This window comes from Pan troglodytes, chromosome 2 (assembly GCF_028858775.2).
Source record: "Pan troglodytes isolate AG18354 chromosome 2, NHGRI_mPanTro3-v2.0_pri, whole genome shotgun sequence".
Classification (NCBI taxonomy): domain Eukaryota; kingdom Metazoa; phylum Chordata; class Mammalia; order Primates; family Hominidae; genus Pan; species Pan troglodytes.
In genome coordinates, this window is record NC_086015.1 from 51024787 (window position 1) to 51048685 (window position 23899).

The 23899-nt window shown below is 42.1% G+C and overlaps 1 protein-coding gene across 7 annotated transcripts in view; it reads right to left on the bottom strand.

Moving 5' to 3' along the window:
* Positions 1-318: 318 nt before the first annotated feature.
* Positions 319-23899, bottom strand: part of SETD2 (SET domain containing 2, histone lysine methyltransferase) — a 147399-nt gene continuing 123818 nt past the window's right edge. For 6 of the 7 annotated variants that reach the window (XM_063805652.1, XM_016940925.4, XM_063805655.1 and 3 more), the window contains 4 exons: positions 21520-21631; positions 3648-3728; positions 1523-1624; positions 319-1137 (listed from right to left, as the gene is read on the bottom strand). In XM_063805652.1, coding sequence (XP_063661722.1) covers positions 976-1137; positions 1523-1624; positions 3648-3728; positions 21520-21631 — 457 coding nt within the window. In that variant the 3' untranslated portion in view covers positions 319-975. Of the gene's footprint in view, positions 1138-1522; positions 1625-3647; positions 3729-21519; positions 21632-23899 lie in introns of those variants that run through there. The other variant, XR_010155172.1, reaches the window with a different exon arrangement.

Here is a 23899-nt window from a genome sequence, read left to right on the forward strand (position 1 = left end):
AATTAACCAAAATAAAGAAGCCTAGTGCCAAAGCGGCCCTAGATGCTGCTTCTTTTGCTCTGGAATGCATGTGCAAATTGACCCAATGCCTGAGCACAGCCAAAAGATCCCAAGCCTACAAGTGTCAGTCACCTGGCAAATGTCTGCCCCAGTCATAGTAGGACCTGTGGAGAATGAACAAGTCCTGTAATAAAATCCAATCACAGGGATTAACCTTGGACTTCACACACCTAAGGCCACTCACTATCTCTCCTTCTTCCAGTGACATCATTACACACAAATATGCTTAATTAACTTTTAGGGAACACACATGCCAAGTTCTTTAATTCATTTTATTTTTTTACATAAAAAGTTCAGTAAAAATTGGATAAAGTAAAGTGATTTTAAGCAGTAAATCAATCTTATCAACATAGCACAAGGCTGGCCAAAACCACAAGGCAGCCTGCTTTGGAATATTTACATGATAACAAATTAAACCTTGCAGGAGAACTTAAACTGTCCTTACAAAGTCTTCCTGTGATCCTAGCATGTAGAGGCTAAAAGCAAAACGAAAACCAAACAAAAACCAGGAAAAAACAAATTATTTTCAATATATTCACATATACATTAAAATATAATACAGATCATCAGGGTAAAGGGTTGTGGGTGGGGATGCGCATGGGTCTGTGCGCTGACAGCACCGCCAAGGAGGAGACCCAGGTTTAAGAGTGGAGTCAGGTCTGGCCAGGGTCTTTTCTAAGCCCTTGCACCTCTGATGGCTTCTAACCACATGCCAACAGCTCACAACTAGGTAATCACTTATAGATGGAGTTCATTTTTGTGGCCTTCAGTTGACATCTGCAGGGTTGAATTCCCCAGGGTGATGTATCATCAGTAGCACAGTGCTGACAGGGGTGGGACAGAAAGGCCCACAGGATTTCCTCTCCCTAGAGTCTGTCTTACCTGACCACCCATCCTCCCACCCTGGCCCAACAGTCACTCTAATTCAGTGTCCTCTTTGGGTTTGTAAACAGCCCCAAACTTCTGCATGTACTTCTTAATGTACTCCTTGGTTTTGTGTTTCACATTCTCATTGCACTCCAGGTCCTCAGGATTCTTACAGTACTTCAGCTCCTTATTCATAACACCGTGAGTCAGCTGTCCAGGGCACAGGAAGAGAGACCACAGCCACCAATCAGAGCAGAAATTATATGAGGGGGAGGACAGGGGTGGTAATCCAGCCTGCTGCTTCAGGGCCCTTCTCACCAAGACAGGAAGTTAATAAGGGGGTAGATGTTGGGGCAGGCTGGTGCTATGATCACCAGAAAGGACAAGCTGAGCTCTGAAAATTTCTTAGAGAACTACTGCTGTCATGTAAGGTGCGCATCCCTCCCCAAACCTTCCCTCCCCGTTCCTGGGTCCCCAGCTCTGACATCTGACAAGAAAAAAAAAAAAATACTTTCTATGATGAAAAGGGCTTCTTAGAAGGTACACAGTTTGCCCAGAACGTTGCCTGGTGGGCTACCAAAAGCAAGGGGAGTACCTTGCGAGCCAGATGTTTAAAGTCTTCAGTTGTGGTAATTCTTCCCACTTTGCAGTCAGGTTTCCGGTAAGGGTTCAGGCACTGGACGATGAACTGGGACATCTGCAGGCAGAGAAAAGAGAACACGTTGCTCAACAGTCCAGAGAGGGCAAGGAGTTGTACTGAGGAACTAACTAGAAAAGGTAGTGAGTAAAGCCAGCCAATCCTTCTCCTTTTCCTCCCTCAGGTTAACTGGTTTGGACAGTGGAATACTAGTAAGCCAGTAAGATCTGAGAAGAGGATACGGGCTCAGCCTGAGAGGGAAAGAGCTCCCCTGGATGGACTAAGCAAGCCTTAAAGGAGGCTGGAGGGACTCAACAGCATGACTTCAATGCTGAGTCCTTCAGCAGCCCCAGGTTTCAGTCAATGAATTTTGTGTCCTTGGCATAAAGACAGTAGCTGGGTTCTCTGGGCCCTGGAGGCAAGGCAGAGCACAGCAGGTGTTCCAGAGCTTCTATGAGGCTTAGCAATCCCAGGAACCACAGGAATTTTGTCATTGAAGGGTACTTAAGATTCTTTAAGTGGTCATACCACAGCATGTGAAGCAGATGGAAGCATGATATGACAGCCAGCAAAGGAAAACCTAAGCAGAATCCTTTTCCTTCCACCACTTACTATGTCCTCCCTGGGCTGTCTAAGTATGGTCTGTCCTACCCAGGTGCTCCCAAACACTCTAGGAATAGGACCTTCAGAGGTATTTGTGGTGCTAAGATCACAGGGGACAAAGAGAATAAAGAGGCCAGTCATAGCCATTTCATCAGAGAGCACTTTGAACAAAGTCTACCCATTACTAAAATTCAGTGAGCCTTCAGGTGTTCAAAGAACAAGGCTATATCACAAGGTAGGCACTAAATAAACAGCTGCTGGTTCAATGAGCTGAAATACCAATATGTTCACAAAGGGACCATAAGAAACTAAATTTTATCCCTGCATATAAGCCTTTTAACTCAAGGTTTTTCTGGGGTTTCCTGGCCTCCAAACTCTCTTCCTTCAGTCTATCCCCTCAAACACAGATGGGGATTTCATTACCCCCTGCTTAAAATTCTGCAATGGTTCCCGATAACCCACAGACACATAGTTCCTATATGAAGAAGAACAATACCATTTCACCTCATTTTCAACAGCCCTCCCATATCTTGTGCTATAGCCCATCAGGCCACTTACAACTCCCTGGAAGGGAAGATGCTCTCTCTTGCCTCTGTACATTCTATTGACATAAGTTAGATCCCCTGCTGATCCATCTGGCCAATTCCTACCCCTGATTCAAGCGCCCTTCCTGACAGCCCAGATTGTGGCTCCCAGCCCTAATATGGCATACTTTTCACACAGCTGCCGCTACTTATTTACAGGTCTGTTTCTTCCAAAACACTACAAGCCCCTTCAGTGAATGAAGATTGGAGTTTAGAACCTAGATGCTATGAAGCAGACAAGTTTAGTGTCTTGATGGTTGGTAAGACACACTTCTGGTAGCATAAAAAGGAGCAGCATTCTCCCAAGCCCTGGAGAATTAGGCAGCTACCAAATGAGATATTACAGAAAGAGAAGTGGACTTTGAGCCAGAACACCTGAGTTCAAATCTTTTGTCTAGAACTTGCCTTCTCTGAACCTTAAGAGTTCTTTCACCTGAATAAGAGGAAAGGCAATCTGTCTTGCCTACCTCAAGGGCTGTTGTGGGGACAAAATGAGTCAATGGGTATTGAAGTGCTTAACCAGTTGAAAAAGGCCACACCTCTTTCACCAATGTGTCATTCACATAACAACTAAGTCAAATCACAGAAGCAAGAGGAATACCCAAAGACAAGGCAGCCTACCACTACAGACAACTTTCTTTTGCCATAGATGCTACAGAAGGCCCACAGTCAAACAAGCAAATGTGGTCTGAGAGGGGCTCCTGTCAAGCCAAGAAAAGATGGCTGAGGAGTTTTCAGTGCGAAAAGAAGCACTTCAGCAAGACATACACACAAGGAACACCTTGTGTTCCTGCCTATCTTGGGGCAAAGGAGATATTCGACATACTTAGGACAAGCAACGAAAGGGTTCAGATTTAAGCCTGAGGAGCTTAGTGCTTATATCCACCAAACCTTACCTCTTTTCTGAATACTTCTTTGCTTTTCTTTGCTAGTTCACTGGAGGTGTCTGCTTCTGCTGTCTTGGGCTTTTTCGAGGCCTAAAAATGGAGGAGAAAACACAATGGTGCTGGCATGAGAAGTCAGTTTAGTGATGCCCTACTGTCCCAGAACCCTCCTTTCTTTCCCCTAGCAGGGATACCTGATTCTTGGTATTAGAATCCGTTTAGAGGCCCTGACTCAGGTACAAGGCCTGGAGTCAACTTGGCTATTATGTTTCAAATCCTGTTACATGGTTTGGCTCTCCTTCTTATAAGTTAAGTTCCAATTCTCTACCCTAAGTCAAAGCTACAACTTTGATATAGCCACACATTTCAGAGTCACTCATGTCCCTGTTCTGGGTTCAGCTCCCTGAACTATCAAGCAAGGCCTGCACAAAACAAGCTCCATCTTTCCCACCTCTGACACTCTAGGATTCCAGGACAGAGGCGAAATGCTCTGTTCTGAAGACTCTTGAATACTCATCACCTTTCCTCCAAAGGTGGAGTTGGCTAGACTGTAGAAGACAGTCTCAGTATGCAAGAGAGGCTCCTTGGAGGTTGGTACCTTCAGTTTAGGAACAGAAAGATTAAGGAAGTATCACGATATTGACGGGGAGGTGATGAAGGTCATCAAAGCCAGTGAACAGATAAGTAGATGATGACACAGAAGATACTCTATGTCCCCAGCTGGCAAGATAATGACAAACCCAGGAACATTCCCTTCCAGCACTGCTAGAGGGAGGCTTCCAAGTTCCCTCTAACTAGGTACTGCACCAGGAGGCGATGAGTTGGAAGCTTTGGTATTCAGAGCACCTGTCATGCAGGCCATCTCCCCATACCTTTGCCCACCACTGGCCATCAGGCCCCTTCCCAGTAAATGTGCTTTTCCACGGAAAATAATAATTATGAGCATTACCCTCCAAATATAAGTTACTTCATAATGGATCTAGAAGCTGGAGTTGATATTATAGGTACTTCATACTTTTTTGTTAGGGGCACAGGGTAGAATAATTTTCCTGCTCCCCACCCATCTCCTGGTTCTGCTTCTTCCATTTCCATAAACAGTATGAAGGCTCTGGTTCTAAAGCAGCTGGACTAGCTCCAGAGAAAGGTGGCACTCCCTTGGCTTTAGGCTGTTACAAATCAACTTTCTCTGCTGTGTCATAAATGCCTTACGTATTTTCCATTTTTCCAATTTCTTCATGTAGCTGTATGGGGAGATTAGGGGGTAGAGTAAAAAGAATATAAAGATCCAATTTGTTTTTTAAGAAAACAAAACTAAGCAAAAATAATGCTAATAATATAAGTTAAGCCTATTTTCAAGTGTTTTGCTTTGGGATTTTGTTATTTTTTTTCCCCCAGTTGTAGAGGGTATGAGTATGCTCCACAGTAAGACCTCAGGTAGCAAGGGATCAAGAATTATTTGAGTAAGTCAAGAAAACTTCAACACATCCCCAGCTACTCTCTTGTAGCTCTCAGAAGTCAGCAGCAACAGAAATGAGTACAGAAAGCCCCTTCAGGTCTGGGTATCTCAAAGATCTGGGTCCTATAGAAGAGGCCATGCTCTCAGCGAGGGTACTATGTAAATAGAAATGTCCTGTTTCACTCTGGATAGGGTATGCACTCACAAAGCTAAATGAACCCAAAGCACTTTTAATAGATTTATAATTTAATCCCTGACTTGATGAGGTTGGCGGGGGGTTGGTGGGGGGTGGCCTTTAAAAACACAATTATAGAATACAATCCACTGAGCTCTGTCTAGGAGTTTTCTTGGTCCTCCTGAGTGCTGAGCAATTGGGATCGAGAAAGGAAATGATAAAATGAGGGGTCCCCAGACTTACATCATGGAAATCATGAACCAAAATGGAATACTCTTGAGAGTACTGAAATTCATGAAACCCTCTCTTCGTGGTCTGTGATTTGCAAATGGCATGGGAAATAATTTCAGAAACTGGCTAACATTTACTCAAATCTAATGCCAGGCAAAGTAACCAGAGTCTGAGTTGAGGACAGCACTTGTTATTGACATGAACAACCTTAGGACCCCCCACTCCAAAAAAGTCCCATTTAAAAATTTAGCAGGTAAGGCTGGGTGTGGTGGCTCACGCCTGTAATCCTAGCACTTTGGGAGGCGGAGGAGGGCGGATCACGAGGTCAAGAGATCAAGACCATCCTGGCCAACATGATGAAACCTCGTCTCTACTAAAAATACAAAACTTAGCTGGGCGTGGTGGCGCGTGCCTGTAGTCCCAGCTACTTGGGAGGCTGAGGCAGGAGAATCGCTTGAACCCGGGAGAGGTGGAGGTTGCAGTGAGCTGAGATCATGCCATTGCACTCCAGCCTGGGAGACAGAGCAATAATCTGTCACACACACACACACACACACACACAAACACACACAAATTTAGCACGTGGGGTTCAGTGACTCATGCCTGTAATCCCAGCACTTTGGGAGGCCAAGATGGGGAGATTGGTTGAGCCCAGGAATTCGAGACCAGCATCTCTATAAAAAAATTGAAAAATTAGCTGGGCATGGTGGCTGTGCCTGTGGTCCCAGTTACTTGGGAGGTTGAGGTTGGAGAGTTGCGCGAGCCTAGGAGGTTGAGGCTGCAGTGAGCTGTAATCATGCTACTGCACTCCAGCCTGGGCAACAGAGTGAAATGCTGTCTCCAAAAGGAAAAAAAAGCACTTTTAAGGAAACCACCAGAGAACAGGGTGGGGGCTCTGATACATAAAAAAGCGAGTGCTTCCAGATCCTCAGCAATAAACAATAATCAGTTTGCCTTTTCTCTGTGTTGGCTTATATAGAGTATCAGTCAATTAAAGATTCTGGAAATCTATGTGAGGCCGTGGACAGTTAAGAGTACACAATGAAATGAGCAGGCAAAGGGCCTGGCAGAAAGCCAGAGCTTACTGCCTTTAGAAGCTGACCCTGCTGTCAGCCTTCATCTGTGGCACATTTGGATTCCTAGGAAATCTGTTCTGATTATGACAAGGCAGGCCTGAGTACCTTTATATTACCCAAGGTGAAGCTTGAGACCTTCTGGATTAGTTGGCAATGGCCTTAAGCTTATTGGGCAGTTCTGGTAACCATACACAGGCTGTGTAACACAACAGAATCATCCTTTATTATAAATATTGACATGACTATGTCACAAAGCCCATGTGACTTGGAACCAAGAGGGTATGGCTTGAGTTACAGAAATGAGTCCTGACAAAGGCAGAGCAGGACATACCCAGCTAATACTTCTCTCTCCCTGTATTTAATTAAATACTGATTAGAGGGCTGGGCACGGTGGCTCATGCCTGTAATCCTAGCACTTTGGGAGGCTGAGGTGGGTGGATCATGAGGTCAGGAGTTCGAGACCAGCCTGGCCAAGATGGTGAAACCCCGTCTCTACTAAAAAATACAAAAATTAGTCGGGCGCGGTGGCGTGCACCTGTAATCCCAGCTACTCGGGAGGCTGAGGCAGGAGAACTGCTTGAACCCGGGAGGTGGAGTCTGCAGTGAGCTGAGATCGTGCCACTGCACTGCAGCCTAGGCGACAGAGCGAGACTCTGTCTCCAAAAAAAAAAAAAAAATACTGTTTAGAACATAAAATGTAAATCATTCAGTGAGGAACTACATCTTTTGTGGCAGCATGAATCCAGAAGCAGGAGGAGAAGCTGAGCCATCATAAACACTATCCACACAATTCAACCTAAGCTCTGCAGCACATGAACCTGTACATGTCAATTTTTAAAAGGTTAAGATCATTGAAAATAATAAAAACTTAGTACAGCTGGTGTTCTGCATCTGTAGGCCAGCCATGGATAGAAAATATTGAAAAAAAATACAATAAAAATAATACAAATAAGAACCAATTTTAAAAACCCCAATGCAGTATAACCACTATTTATATAGCATTTACATTGTATTGGGTATTATACGCAACACAGAGGTGATTTACAGCATATGGGAGGATGTGCGTAGGTGACATACAAACACTACGCCCTTGTATATAAGGGACTTGAGCATCTTTAGACTTTGGCATCCATGATAGGGTGTCTTGAAATCAATCCCCTATGGATACAGAGTGACAACTGTAATGTGTCTCAAGGTATTCTTCTTTTGGTTGATTTTACTTGGGATCCTTTAGGCTTCATGAATCCGTATGCCTATTTCCCTCTCTCAAGATGGGAAATTTTCAACATTATTTATTTCTTAAACAAATTTTATATAGCCTGGATGTGGTGGCTCAGGCCTATAATCCCAGCACTTTGGGAGGCCGAGGCGAGCAGATCACTTGAGGCCAGAAGTTTGAGATCAGCCTGGCCAAAAAAGCAAAACCCCATCTCTATTAAAAATACAAAAAGGCCAGGCGTGGTGACTCACGCCTGTAATCCCAGCACTTTGGGAGGCTGAGGCGGGTGGATCACGAGGTCAGGAGATCGAGACCAGCCTGGCTAACACGGTGAAACACTGTCTCTACTAAAAATACGAAAAATTAGCCAGGCGTGGTGGCAGGCGCCTGTAATCCCAGCTACTTGGGAGGCTGAGGCAGGAGAATTGCTATAACCTGGGAGGCAGAGGGTGCAGTGAGCCAAGATCACACCATTGCACTCCAGCCTGGGCGACAGAGTGAGACTCCGTCTCAAATAAACAAATAAACAAACAAACAAACAAATTAGCTGGGCCTGGTGGTGCATGCCTGTAATCCCAGCTAATTCGGAGGCTGAGGCACAAGAACCACTTGAACCTGGGAGGCAAAGGTTGCAGTGAGACGAGATCACACCACTGCACTCCAGCCTGGGCGACAGAGCAAGACCCTGTTTGAAAAATACATTGGATCTTGATGCCACCTCTCTGCAACTCCCTCAATGCAACAAATACTCTAAAACTACTATTTTAACATAACATAGTTAGAGGAGATCTATTATACCTTATGACTGTTAATTAAAAGCCAGGAGGCAGCAGTAAATAAACTGCTGCCTGAATTGTGCAAGTAGTAATAATTCAGGTCAGAGGTGCTCAAAGGGAAGATCTGACTTTACACTTTACACTTACCACCACTTACACTTATCTTGATGGTGAGTACAAGACAATGAAGGGAACAACAATGGATGGAAAAGAGAAAAGGAACAGTCTCACAATGTTTAGTCTCATCATCAAAAGCTTTTACTACCAGACAGCACTCTTCAAAGAATTATCTGACCATTATATGCCTTCCCTATGTCACTCCATACAGCTCTCTCTGTCTCCAACAAGCACCAATTTACTGATGACTCAAACCCAGATTTGCCTGCCTAGCAGCCACTGCAGGGAGCTCAAACTCCACAATGAACTTAATCTCCACACCTCCTCCTCTTTCTTTCATTCCCTAGACTGAATGATGGGATCTTATCCACCCAAGCTAAGAATGAGGGTGCAGGCCATCCATGACTCCCTTACTCACTTGTTTGCTAAACCCTCAATCCTGCTTTTCAGTCTTGGCAAGATTCCCCAGCATCTCCAGTCGTAGTTCCTAACTTTGCCTAACTATTAACACTCTCCAATTTGATTTCACTATTACTGATCTCACCTTTATTAATGAGCCCATTTCACTAGAAGGACACACATTTGACTGTCTGACTCCCTTGCATTAAAACCATTTATTGACTCCCAAGTACCTATTATACAACATTACATTAACCATACTAGCAGAGCACTAAGACTTCAGACAATTTAAATCTAACCTACTTTTCCATATCTTTGTCTTGCTAACTTCCCTATATGCATCCAAACTCTCACCAAACCAAATTATTTTTCAGTCTCCTATATATACTGGCTTGTTCTTTCTTAAGCCTTTGCAAAAAATCACCTTATCTACCTAGCATACTCAGTCCTGGTTACCTATAGGTGAAACTGTACTCCTATACATCTCAAACCATGTATCTCTCTGTTCCCAAAGCATTTCATACTTTCTTCTACTATAGCAATTACCCCACTGTATTCTTGCTTTATAAACTTAAACATAAGACCTAAAACCATAAAAATCCTAGAAGAAAACCTAGGCAATACCATTCAGGACATAGGCATGGGCAAAGACTTCATGTCTAAAACACCAAAAGCAATGGCAACAAAAGCCAAAATTGACAAATGGGATCTAATTAAACTAAAGAGCTTCTGCACAGCAAAAGAAACTACTATCAGAGTGAACAGGCAACCTACAGAATGGGAGAAAATTTTTGCAACCTTTCCATCTGACAAAGGGCTAATATCCAGAATCTACAAAGAACTTAAACAAATTTACAAGAAAAAAACAAACAACTCCATCAAAACGTGGGCATGGATATGAACAGACACTTCTCAAAAAAAGACATTTATGCAGCCAACAAACATATGAAAAAATGATCATCATCACTGGTCATTAGAGAAATGCAAATAAAAACCACAATGAGATACCATCTCACACCAGTTAGAATGGCAATCACTAAAAAGTTGGGAAACAACAGACACTGGAGAGGTTGTGGAAAATAGGAATGCTTTTAATTGTTGGTGGGAGTGTAAATTAGTTCAACCATTGTGGAAGACAGTGCGGCAATTCCTCAAGGATCTAGAACCAGAAATACCATTTGACCCAGCAATCCCATTACTGGGTATATACCACAAGGATTATAAATCATTCTACTGTAAAGACACATGCACACATATTTTTATTGCAGCACTCTTCACAATAGCAAAGACTTGGAACCAACCCAAATGTCCATCAACTATAGACTGGATAAAGAAAAGGTGGCATATATACACCATGCAGCATAAAAAACACTATGCAGCCATAAAAAAGGATGAGTTCATGTCTTTTGCAGGGACATGGATAAAGCTGGAGACCATCATTCTCAGCAAAATAACACAAGAGAACACAAAACCAAACACCGCACGTTCTTACTCATAAGTGGGAGTTGAACAATGAGAACACATGGATACAGGAAGGGGAACATCACACACTGGGGCCTGTCAGGGGGTAGGGGACTAGGGGAGGGATGGCATTATGAGAAAAACCTCATGTAGGTGATGGGTTGATGGGTGCAGCAAACCACCATGGCACGTGTATACCTATATAACAAAACTGCACGTTCTGCACATGTACCCCAGAACTTAAAGTATATATATATAAAATAAATAAATAAAATAAGCCAATCACAAAAGGCCATATATTGTATTATTTCATTTACATAAAATGCCCACAAGAGGCAGATCTATCAAGAAAGAAAATGGATTGGCTCATGCCTGTAATCCCAGCACTTTGGGAAGCTGAGGCGGGCAGATCACAAGGTCAGGAGATCGAGATCATTCTGGCTAACACGGTGAAACCCCATCTCTACTAAAAAATATAAAAAAAATTAGCCATGCGTGGTGGCGGGCGCCTGTAGTCCCAGCTACTCAGGAGGCTGAGGCAGGAGAATGGCATGACCCGAGAGGTGGAGCTTGCAGTAAGCTGAGATCGCACCACTGCACTCCAGCCTGGGCGACAGAGCAAGACTCCATCTCAAAAAAAAAAAAAAAAAAAAAAAGAGAACACATGGACACAGGAAGGGGAACATCACACACCAGGGACTGTTGTGGGGTGGGCTGAAGGGGGAGGAATAGCATTAGGAGATATACCTAATGCTAAATGACAAGTTAATGGGTGCAGCACACCAACATGGCACATGTATACATATGTAACAAACCTGCACATTGTGTACATGTACCCTAAAACTTAAAGTATAATAATAATAAAATTTTAAAAAAAATGGATTAGTGCCTGGGCTAGGAAGTCACTGCAAATGGGTATGAGAGGTCTTATTGGGAGGAGGAAAATGTTCTAAAACCAGATTATGGTAATGGCTGCATAATTTGGTAAATTACTAAAAGCTATTAAATTGTAAATCTAAAGCGACTAGATTTATACTAGGTTTATTATACCTCAATAAAGTTGCTGCTGCTGCTGGTTTGTTTTTTTTGTTTTTGTTTTTGTTTTTGAGATGGAGTCTCGCTGTTGCCCAGGCTGGAGTGCAGTGGCGCGATCTCGGCTCACTGCAACCTCCACCTCCCAGGTTCATGCCATTCTCCTGCCTCAGCCTCCCGAGTAGCTAGGACTACAGGCGCCCCCCCCCGCCGCATACCTGACTAATTTTTTGTATTTTTTTTTAGTAGAATTGGGGTTTCACTGTGTTAGCCAGGATGCTGGTTTTTTTGTTTTGTTTTGTTTTTAAAAAGCTTGTCCAGACTTGTGCTTCTGGTCATGACAGATTAACTGTTAAATGAATTAGCCCTCTCAGAGTTAAAAACTGGAAAACTAGACAAAATACATGAAAAAGGCAGTTTGCACACACTGGACATTAAGCAGCACTAAACTATGATCCTGAGACAAGGGACAAAATGAGGTAAGCCCTATGATTACCTTGGCTTTTCTGCGTGGAGAAATTTACCAGACTCTGGGGCAGAGAGGAAAACCCACGCACAGCATGGAGTTCTCAGTGAGCTAAGGAGACAGGGATTGGAATTTAGAGTATCTGAGATAAACTATAAGCTAACAATTCTCAGAGCTCACAAAAGGCTGGGAAACATGTGAGCTTCCATCAGCTAAAGTGAAGAGATATCCATTAGATAACCTGTGGCATTCAGTGGAGATCCCAGACAGGTGATGCCTTAGGAGATACCCTAGAGAAAAAATTACTCTGGACTCAACCCGACAAAGATTAAGAACAGCCTCTAAAAAATCAAGGTGATCCACAAGTAACTTGACTGGCTATCAGAACAAAGCTCAACATTCTTAATGGAAAGTAACAAAATTCTGAAACTCAACAATGTAACGGTCACAATGTCCAGTGTTCAACTGAAAATAGCAGGCAACTATTAAAAAGCTATTATAAATGTTCACAGTTATGAAAGAAAACATGAACACAGTGAAGAAATTAAAACTACTGGGCCAAAGGGACAGACTCCTGAGAAGCACAGGTGGCATCATGTTCCTGATTGTCCTCCCCAACCACAGTAGCATTCCTGGTGGCAGTAGATTGGTCATCTGGAGAACCACTACTGGCTGAGCATGCCCTACCTGACCACAGGGCAGGAGTAGGCTACACTGTAGTGCACAGGGCAGAGGCCTTTGAGGCCATGAAGACAGCCAACACTTCCAAGTTCCCCTCACATAGATTTGCTGTAGACTAGCTCGACCATCTCAATGTCACCAACAAATGGTCCTAACCCTGAACTATCAAACACCCCCAAACTTTTAATTTTTTTTTTTTTTTTTTTGAGACAAGGTCTCACTCTGTCACCAGGCTGGAGTGCAGTGGCATGATCTTGGCTCACTGCAGCCTCGACCTCTGGGGCTTAGGTGATCCTCCCACCTAAGCCCTCCAAGTAGCTGGGACTACACATGTGCACCAACATGCCTAATTTTTTTTTTTTTTGCATTTTTTTTAATGGTTTTGCCATGTTGCCCAGTCTGGTCTCAAACTCCTGGGCTTGAGGGATCCACCTGCTTTGGCATCCCAAAGTGCTAGGATTATACAGGTGTGAGCCACTGCGTCAAGCCACCCTTCAATCTTGTAGATCACAGGGCTGCCCTGTCTTTATCTGGTCATGGAACTCAAACTGTAGCTTCTATAAAAATGTAAGCCTATGGATCAGAAACTTATTAAAACACACAAATAAAAAGCAAAAAAAAAAAAAAAAAACAAAATAAAAAACACACAAATATAAGTATAGTGGTCTGCATATAGAATACCCGGGACTCTAACCCCCTTAATACTTAAAAATATAATCACTGTCCTATTGTGTTTCTTGTTTCTTTGACCTGACAGGAAGATATCAGGGATTTCCTGGGGAACACATGGTATAAAATGTATTTTGAAAAAAGCTACAATAAAGCTACAAACTATGATTTGGGGGTATTTGCTTAAGTATGAGATACTTGATAGGGGGTTTATCATGCAAAGTTAGTTTGCTTAACTGCCAACACTTAAATGCAGTTTTTCAGTTAAACATATTCCTAAAAATAGCATTTTATTCTGGGACTTGACTACAAAAAGCGGACATTTAAATGAAGTAAAAATGGCCGGGCGCGATGACTCACACCTGTAATCCCAGCACTTTGGGAAGCCCAGATGGGCAGATCACTTGAGGTCAGGAGTTTGAGACCAGCCTGGCCAACAGGGGAAAACCCCATAAAAATAGAAAAATCAGCTGGGCGTGGTAGCAGGCACCTGTAATCCCAGCTACTTGGGAGGCTGAGGCAGGAGAATCACTTAAACCTGGGAAGCGGAGGTTGCAGTGAGCCGAGATCGCACCACCGAACTCCAGCCTGGGCAACAGAGTGAGACCCTGTCTTGAAAAAAAATAAATAAAATAAAATATGAAAAATACAATGAAGTGAAAGGTTATTTATCAGCACTGTTAAAAATAAAAAAGAAATTAAAACTATTAAAAAATATGCAAATTAAAATTTGAGAGCAGAAAAATATAACTGAAATTTAAAAATGAATCAATGGATGAGCTTAGCTAATTCGATACAGCAGAAGGTGAATCAGTGAACTTTAAATAGAGGCCAACAGAAACCAGCAAACTGAAGCACAGGGAGAAAAGAGCTGAAAAAAATTTGACAGAGATGTGGTGCTCTGTGAGACAGTATCAAGCGGTTTAATAACATGTATGTAATTGGAGTCCCAGGAAAAGGGACAATGGTATAAAAAGATATATTTGAAAAAATTTCCATATTTGATGAAAACTACCAATCATGGATCTAAAATGTACAAGAATCACAAGCAGATTAAACACAAAGAAAACAAAACCAAGGTATACCACAAACCGCTAAAAACTGTTTATAAAAGGCAAAATCAAGACATATGGGGAAAAAGATAATTACATTTTTATTAGAAACTATTATTAAAAAATGGAAACGTCTTTTAAGTGTTGAAAGGAAGAAAATATAAATTTAGAATTCCATATCCAGTGAGAGTATCTGTCATAATAAACCTGTACATGGATGTTTTTAGTAGCTTTATTTATAATTGCCAAAAGTTGGAAGCAACCAAGATGTCCTTCAGTAAGTGAATGATAAACAAACTGCGGTGCACTCAGACATTCAGTGCTAAAACGAAATGAGCTATCAGGCCATGAAAAGACATGGTGGAAGCCTCAATGCATATTGCTAAGTGAATGAAGCCAATCTGAAAAGGCTACCTACTGTAGCTAACTATATGACATTCTGGAAAAAGCAAAACTATGAAGACTGTAAAAAGATCAGTGGTTACCAGGAACTGGGGAAGAGGGATGAGAAGAGAAGGCATGATGAATAAGAAGCAGCTCAAAAGATTTTTAGGGCAGTGAAACTATTCTGTACGTTACTATGATGCTATATAGATGACACGATACCTTTGTTAAAACCCACAAATGTACAATACCAAGAATGAACCCTAATGTAAATTATGGACTTTGGGTGGTAATAATGTGTCATAGTAGATTCATCAATTGTAACAAAGTACCACTCTTGTGCTTTGATGTTGACAGAAAGGGAAGCTTGTGCGTGTGTAGTGACAGGGGGTATACGGAAACTCTCCGTACTTCCTGTTCAATTTTGCTATGCCAAAACAGAACTAAAATTGCTTTAAAAATAAAGACTACTTTTTAAAAAGTGGTAAGATAAATACCTTTCTTCAACAAACAAAAGCTGACAAAATGCATCAACAGTAGATCTGAAATACTAGAAATGTTAAAGGAAATTCTTTAGGCTAAAGGAAAATGATTCCAGATGGAAATTCAAATCTACATGAGAGAATGAAGAGTGCTGGAAATGGTAAATATGTGGGTAAATATAGGACTTAATGGTAGATTGTGATAAGATAAATATGCATACTGTAAACCTTACAACACTGTTTTTTCAAATGTGTAGGTATAAAGAGTATAAATATCCCTTTATATTCTTAAAACACTGAGGACCGCAAAGAGCTTTTATTCATATGGGTTATAGCTATCAAAATTTTTCATATTAGAAAATAAGTTAAACTGAGAAAAAATAAAGCATTATTTTAAAATAACATTAGCAAATCTATTATATAACAATACATATAACAATAATATAATTTTTTGTGAAAAATAACTGTTTTCCAAAACTAAAGCAATTCAGTTAAGAGTGGCAGTTTTACATTTTGGAAATCTCTTTAAACATCTTGCTTAGAATACAGCTGAAGTCTCATTGCCTTCTGCATTCAAATATGTCATGTGCCCCCTGGAAAATTCCATGGTATATTTGTGAATGTACCAAATGTGACAGAGGCACGTAATGTTTTCATATTATTATTAAAACAGCTTTGACCTTGTGGCTCCCTTGAAAGAGTCTTAGGAACCTAGAGGTCTCCACACCAAACTTTGAGAACCACTGTCTTAAAACCACCACCAAGAAGTAAAGCAGGCCAGGTGTGGTGGCTCACACCTATAATCCCAGCACTTTGGGAGGCCACAACAGGAAAATTGCTTGACACCAGAAGTTTGAGACCAGCCTGGTCACCAACACCACGAGACCCTGTCTCTACAAAAATGTACAAAACTTAGCTACTTGGGTGGCTAAGACGGGAGGATCATCTGAGCCTGGTAGGTGGAGACTACAGTGAACCCTGATGGTGCCACTGCACTCCAGCCTGGGAAACAGAGTGAACCATGGCTCAAAAAAATAAAAAATGAAAGAAAATAAAGAGGTATGGCTAAGCCAATAGGAAAAACAAAAACAAAAAAAACCCAGAATACTTGAAATAAATTCTAAATCAATCCAAAAGAAAGCAAAGACAAATAAAAATTTAAAAACAAATAATAAAGCTGGGCACGGTGGCTCACACCTATAATCCCGGCACTTTAGGAGGCCGAGACAAGTGGATCACCTGAGGTCAGGAGTTCGAGACCAGCCTGGCCAACATGGTGAAACCCTGTCTCTACTCCAAATACAAAAATCAGCCAGGCGTGGTGGCAGGTGCCTGTAATCCCAGCTACTCAGTAGGCTGAGGCATGAGAATCGTTTGAACCCGGGAGGCGGAAGTTGCAATGAGCCGAGATCGCACCACTGCACCCCAGCCTGGGCAACAGAACTAGACTGTCTCAGAGAGGAAAAAAAAAAAAGCCATCCTTAAAGACTGAATTGCTTTCCACAAGTACTTGTCAATTCCTTTATTTACAGTATCATTTCTGAATTTTAGGGCCTATAAACATAAGCCTTGAGATAAATTTTACTAAAAAAAAATCAAAGGTTTCCCACCATACAAAGGTTCATATTCTTTTACATTTTCAAATCCCCAAGATCTATCCCCAACAATGCCCTTCCAACCTCATGCTGGATTACAAGTTTTATGATGCCTATGTTCCTCCTACAAGTAAACAGAGCTATTCCCCAAACATATCCTGAACACTCCCTTCCTTCCCTGCCTTTGCTCCAGCTTTCCTTTTAGCCTATCTTTGCTTACTGAAAAATTCCTCATCCTTTAAAGCTCAAATGCCACTTTCTCACAAAGTCCTCCTAACTTTCTCTGGTTGAGTTTCTTCTATGCTCCCAGGATGAAAAAGCATAACAGAGTTATAAGCAACCATTTGTACCATGCTGAGGAAGCACATGGTGCAGGACTGCCAGTGTAGGCAGGGACAGGCTTGAAGGAGAAGTAATCTAGAAGGAGGCTGGCTTGAAGCCTAGGGGAATGTGTGTATCTCCTAAGAACTGAGGGGTACTCAGCTCTTGAGTATAGAGAAATTAATCTGATTGATTCTATATGTGAATTTCTGACTGAAAACCAAGACCAAATCTTAACACTTGCACTCAAGTAACTAAAGTTATAAGCCCTGTCATGGTTTGATTTTTTTTTTTTTTTTTTTTTTTTTTTGAGACAGAGTCTTGCTCTTGTTGTCCAGGTTGGAGTGCAGTGGTGCAATCTTGGCTCACTGCAACCCCCGTCTCCCGGGTTCAAGCGATTCTCTTGCCTCAGCCTTTCAAGCAGCTGGGATTACCATGTGCTCAGGCATGTGCCACCATGCCCAGCTAATTTTTCTATTTTTAGTAGAGACAGTGTTTCACCATGTTGGCCAGGCTGGTCTCAAACTCCTGACCTCAGGTGATCCACCTGCCTGGGCCTCCCAAAGTGCTGGGATTACAAGCTTGAGCCACAGGGTTTCACCATGTTGGCTAGGCTAGTCTTGAACTCCTGGCCTCAAGTGACCGGGCCACCTCGGCCTCCCAAAGTAGGCTGCCGTGCCTAGCCTATGATTATTCTTTTTGGGAGAGAAGACCTCTACCTTCATTTGTTCACAACAGGAAATACATTTGGCAGCTTAATTCTTTGTGCACTCTCATTATTATTTGTGGATTTATTTATGTATACATACAATGGCAGAAAAGAATAAAAGTTCCTCTCCAATCTTCTCTAACAACTGAGTGAAGCTGATACCTTTCAATCTCCATTGGAACTACTACTCTATAACCCCCCGAGGCAGTTAAGAGCTAGTATTAGGAGGAATGTTTTCTCTTTATAATCTCCCGTTCCCTTTCGTTTTCATACATGTACCTCCCCCAACACACATGAGCATATCAATATATCAGAATTAATTGTGAATTAAGTGTTAGATTTAGTTTAGTGCTCTTTTCCTTCCTAGGATAGACTATATTTTCTTTTGCAGGCCTCTAAAGTCCTTGTTTGTTGTCTCTACAACAATTTTTAACAATTAGCCAGGCATGGTGGCATGTACCTATAGTCCTAGCCACTCAGGAGGCTGAGACGAAAGGATTACTTGAGCCTGAGAGTTCGAGGTTACGGTAAGCTATGCTTGCACCACTGTACTCCGGCCTGGGCTAGAGTGAGGGAGACCCTGCCTCTAAAAACAAAGCAAAGCAAATCAAATGACAAAATAAATAAATCCCTCAGTTTACCACTTAACATATAATACCGTACATTTTCAAACCTTACCTTCCTATGACCCCTGGGAGCAATAGCCTTGCCTTATACTGTTTTTGTACCCCCAGGTCTGGGCATGGCATTTGTGCTGAATAGGAACTCAAATGTCTGATAAATAACCAAAATGTGAAAGAGTGAGATTAAGTTCAGATCTGTGTGTATTTAAAATGTGTATTTAGAGATCCAAAGTTCCGAGCTAGTAGATTATAATTCAGGCATTGCCTTTTGGATATAATACTTTCAAGAGCCTACTCCCCAGGCACACATGCACCTATGGTAACAGAGGAGTAAAGATCAAACATAACCTGACAAATATACTCACTCTGGGTGGTTGGATATAGTAAGGTTTTATGATCATACTTCTCTTACAGTTGATCACAGACAATACTGCCAATTATTTAGACTTGAATGTGTAATTACCTTGGGACCTTGTATCACTTCAGATTCTGATCTAGCAGGTCTGGGACAGGGAGTGAGAGTCTGCATTTTTAACAGGTGGTGCCTGGTGCTCTTGGGTGCTGAGCAGACCTAACTACTACAATAAGCTCATTGTGAAGGCGCCAGCTCCATGGTCAACCCCTCCAGTCCATCTCCAGCAGAGAGCCTTGTAAAAGGCAAATGTTACTGATCAAATTACTTTAAAGGTTTCCCTTTCTCACCAGCTAGCCAGAGAATGAACGTATAATTGTGTAGCATGGCACATAAGCTGCCCTTTTACTTGGCCCCTACTTCTCAGCTCCTACTTTGCGCTTGGCTAGTTTGATGACCTGGATTTCCTAACACAGGTCTTCATATAAGAAAGGCAATTCCTTGAGCATTAAATAAGCAACAGTGAACTTCATGCCCATTCCTCATTCGCTTTGAAAGGCCTAATTTAATATGCATATACTAGACCAAAAGACTGAATCAAGATTAATAGTTACAGTGCCCATGAACTTGGGCTTTTAAGAAGGGTAAGGCCTCCAACATGCTTTATAAACTTGGCCCCAGAACTCAGCTGTATTGCTGCACCAGATCTTATCTTAATCCCTTTGTTTATTTTTCAAAAGATATAACTAACACAGTACAGAAGTCTGGAAATGGGAGTTGTGATTTTTGTTTGTATTTAAGCTTACATATAATTTAAATGTCAAGTGCCTAGCAGTCTTGGGCATATTCCTAAATGATTCAGGAAAACAAGACAGCACAACAGCTGGAGTGAAGTGGCTAAGTGATTTATATGATTCATTTGAAATTTAGCAAACTCCACATGGATTGAACGTAAGTGTGTATCTTTTTGCAAATGCCAAACACATGTGAAAAGAGGAAAATATTTCCTCCAAAAGTGAATAAAATATAAACAAGAATGAATTCATTTCTACTTTAATCCCTTCTCACTCCAGCTCCTTTTCTTCTCTCTTCCTTCTTCCACCTATTCCCAATAACTTAACCACTGAAGTACTTAATTCTTTTCAAAATTAAAAAAATATTAGTCAGGTTTTAGAACATAAAAATATGATATCTGATTTCATTCAAGACACTTCATACGGTCAGCTGTGGTGGCTCATGCCTGTAATCCCAACACTTTGGGAGGCTGAAGCAGCCAGATTGCTTGAGGTCAGGAGTTCAAGGCCAGCCTGGGCAACACGATAAAACCTCATCTCTACTAAAAATACAAACATTAGCCAGGCATGGTGGCGCACACCTATAATCCCAGCTACTTGGGTGGTTGAGACATGAGAACTGCTGAAGCCCAGGAGGCAGAGGTTGCAGTGAGCCAAGATCACACCAAAAAAACCAAAAAACACAACAACAAAACCCACCCCTCCTATTGGTTTTGAACAGACCAATCACGAAAGCATATGTTATGGGTACTAACAACAGAATGCAAAGAGAGGCCGGGCGTGGTGGCTCACATCTATAATCCCAGCACTTCAGGAGGCCAAGGCAGGCAGATCACCTGTGGTCAGGAGTTCAAAACCAGCCTGGCCAACATGGTGAAACCCTGTCTCTACTACAAATACAAAAATTAGCCGGGCGTGGAGTGCACATCTGTAGTCCCAGCTACTCGGGAGGCTAAGGCAGGAGAATTGCTTGAACCCAGGAGGCAGAGGTTACAGTGAGCCGAGATTGTACCACTGCACTCCAGCCTGGGCAACAGAGTGAGACTCCGTCTCATTTAAAAAAAAAAAAAAAAAAAAGGCAAAGAGAACAAGAGAGGCCCTGAAGCGATCATAGTAATGGGTGTTTTGAACACCCATCACAATTCTTGGCCATATATCTCCCTCAAATGAGTAAGTAGTTAGTATGCATCTGAGTCTCTCAATGTCTAAAAAAGGCCATTCTTTTTTTTTTTTTTTTAAGGGATTCAGGGTTGTAATGGGATTATTTTTTATATTTTTTTATTTTATTATTATTATACTTTAAGTTTTAGGGTACATGTGCACAACGTGCAGGTTTGTTACATATGTATACATGTGCCATGTTGGTGTACTGCACCCATTAACTCGTCATTTAGCATTAGGTATATCTCCTAATGCTATCCCTCCCCCCTCTCCCCCACCCCACAACAGTCCCCAGAGTGTGATGTTCCCCTTCCTGTGTCCATGTGTTCTCGTTGTTCAATTCCCACCTATGAGTGAGAACGTGCGGTGTTTGGTTTTTTGTCCTTGCGATAGTTTGCTGAGAATGATGATTTCCAGTTTCATCCATGTCCCTACAAAGGACATGAACTCATCATTTTTTATGGCTGCATAGTATTCCATGGTGTATATGTAAAAAGGCCATTCTTTCTCCCTGACTTCATCTCTACACCTTGATACATGCATAGTCACTCACTTATTTTTCAGAATAAAGAAAAAAGAATCCCAAGACCATGTGGGATGGTCTTGGATGGACTCCCAAATGATCAGGAAATACATGTGTAAGCCACACTCACCTTCATGGGGTTTTCATCATATGTTGGAGTTCCCAGGTCCATCTCAGCTTCATGCTCAAGGCTGGCATCATCTCCTGGGCTTTCCCAAGTAGGAGGATCCCACTGAGTCTGCCTAGAAAGAGACAAAAACAGCCATGCTGTCAGGGCTAGGAAACAGAGAATCCTGACATAAACATCACTGCTCATACATACATAAAATACAACATACAATAAGACATAGAATAAGTCAGCTCCATGAGTTAAAGACAAACTTTTTCTATCTTCCTAACAGCAATGATTCTAGCACAGAGACATGCCCCTCCTCAATGACTGTATTTCTGTGGGCAATGATGTGGCAACACTGACTGGGTGTCAAAGAGAGCAGTAAACCCAAACATCCTGTCTGTCTCTCACCTGACTCTTAATGTCATGCAAATAAGACTGGGCAAAGCCTAAAATGTACAGGAAATAGGTCCCTGCCTATGTCACCCCTCTGTAGATGAAGAGGTAAACAGTGACTGTACCTAGCATATAACTGGAGCAAAATAAATCATGTAACACCTCTCGCAGTCCTTGACCACGTGAGAAAATTATCCCTTGCTTTAGGAGTTTTCTTTTTAATAGTTCTGCCCCTCTGGTTTAATGACTGACAAGAAAAATACGTACAGTTTAAAAACTTGTACCCCTGGCCACGCATGGTGGCTCATGCCTGTACTCCCAGCACTTTGGGAGGCTGAGGCAGGTGGATCACCTGAGGTCAGGAGTTCGAGACCAGCCTGGCCAACACGGTGAAACCCCATCTGTACTAAAAATACAAAAAATTTGCCAGTCGTGGTGGCAGGCGCCTGTAATCCCAGCTACTCAGGAGGCTGAGTCAGTAGAATAACTTCAACCTGGGAGGCGGAGGTTGCAGTGAGCCAAGATCGTGCCATTGCACTCCAGCCTGGGCAACAAGAGTGAAACTCTGTCTTAAAAAACAAACAAACAAAAAACAAAAACTTGTACCCTCTGCTAAAAATATTCCCAACCGACTGCAAAAAGAAGGTTTCAGCCATGTTAACCCTTTAAATGTTTACAGTCATTTTGAAAATAAGCAAGCAAAGATTTTTCTTTTTTAAAAAAGATCTGTAGGATAAAAAGTGGAAGTAAGGATATTCACGTTCAGGAGTCTGAAGCCAGCTGTAACAGAGAATGTTATGAGGACAGTGACTTAAAATGTCAAAAGCCTCAAAGGATCTAACAAATCTGGCAGGTCAGTCTTGTCACTACAGTCTTCTGCTTTACCACCACATCAATCTTCAGTCAACAACATAACATTAAAGACACTTGATATAAATCAGTGTATATACATATATATAGACTATTGTAAAAATAGGCTTACCTCTGACCTATGCAACTCATTTATTTTAAAAGGCTCAAGATTTCTACCACAATAAAAGAACCACAAGCAGCTAAGGGTGTTATTATAGAAACTGAACAAATATATACATGTCTGTTCTTAGCTACCAGATAAAGAAAACCTAGAAAAGATGGGAAAGGTACATATATAAATAAGAAATACAAACTTTTTTTTTTTTTGATTCTGATATGGAGTCTCGCTCTGTCACCCAGGCTGGAGTGCAATGGCGTGATCTCAGCTCACTGCAACCTCTGCCTCCTGGGTTCAAGTGATTCTCCTGCCTCAGCCTCCTGAGTAGCTGGGATTACAGGTGCGTGCCACCACGCCCAGCTAATTTTTGTATTTTTAGTATAGGTGAGGTTTCACCATGTTGGTCAGGCTGGTTTCAAACTCCTGACCTCATGATCCGCCCACCTCAGCCTCCCAAAGTGCTGGGACTATAGGCGTGAGCCACTAGAATATTTAAAATTTGTTTTGGTGTTAAAAAACAAAGTTCTGGCCAGGTGTGGTGGCTCACACCTGTAATCCCAGCACTTTGGGAGGCCGAGGCAGGTGGATCACCTGAGGTCAGGAGTTTGAGACCAGCCTGGCCAACACGGTTAAACCCTGTCTCTACCGAAAATACAAAAAAAAAAAAAAAAAAAATTAGTTGGGCATGGTGGCAGGTGCCTGTAATCCCTGCTACTCAGGAAGCTGAGAGGCAGGAGAATTACTTGAACCCTGGAGGCAGAGGTTGCAGTGAGCCGAGATCACGCCACTGCACTCCAGCGTGGGCAACAAGAGTGAAAACTCTGTCTCAAAAAAAAAAAAAAAAAAGTTCTGGTTAAACCACACATGGTTTTTAAAATCATTACACATTCAATTAGCAACATAATGAGGACTCATTTTATAAAAGCCTTTTTGTTTTTTGAGACAGAGTCTCACTCTGTCACCCAGGCTGGAGTGCAGTAGCGCGATCTCAGCTAACTGCAACCTCTGCCTCCAGGGTTCAAGTAATTCTCC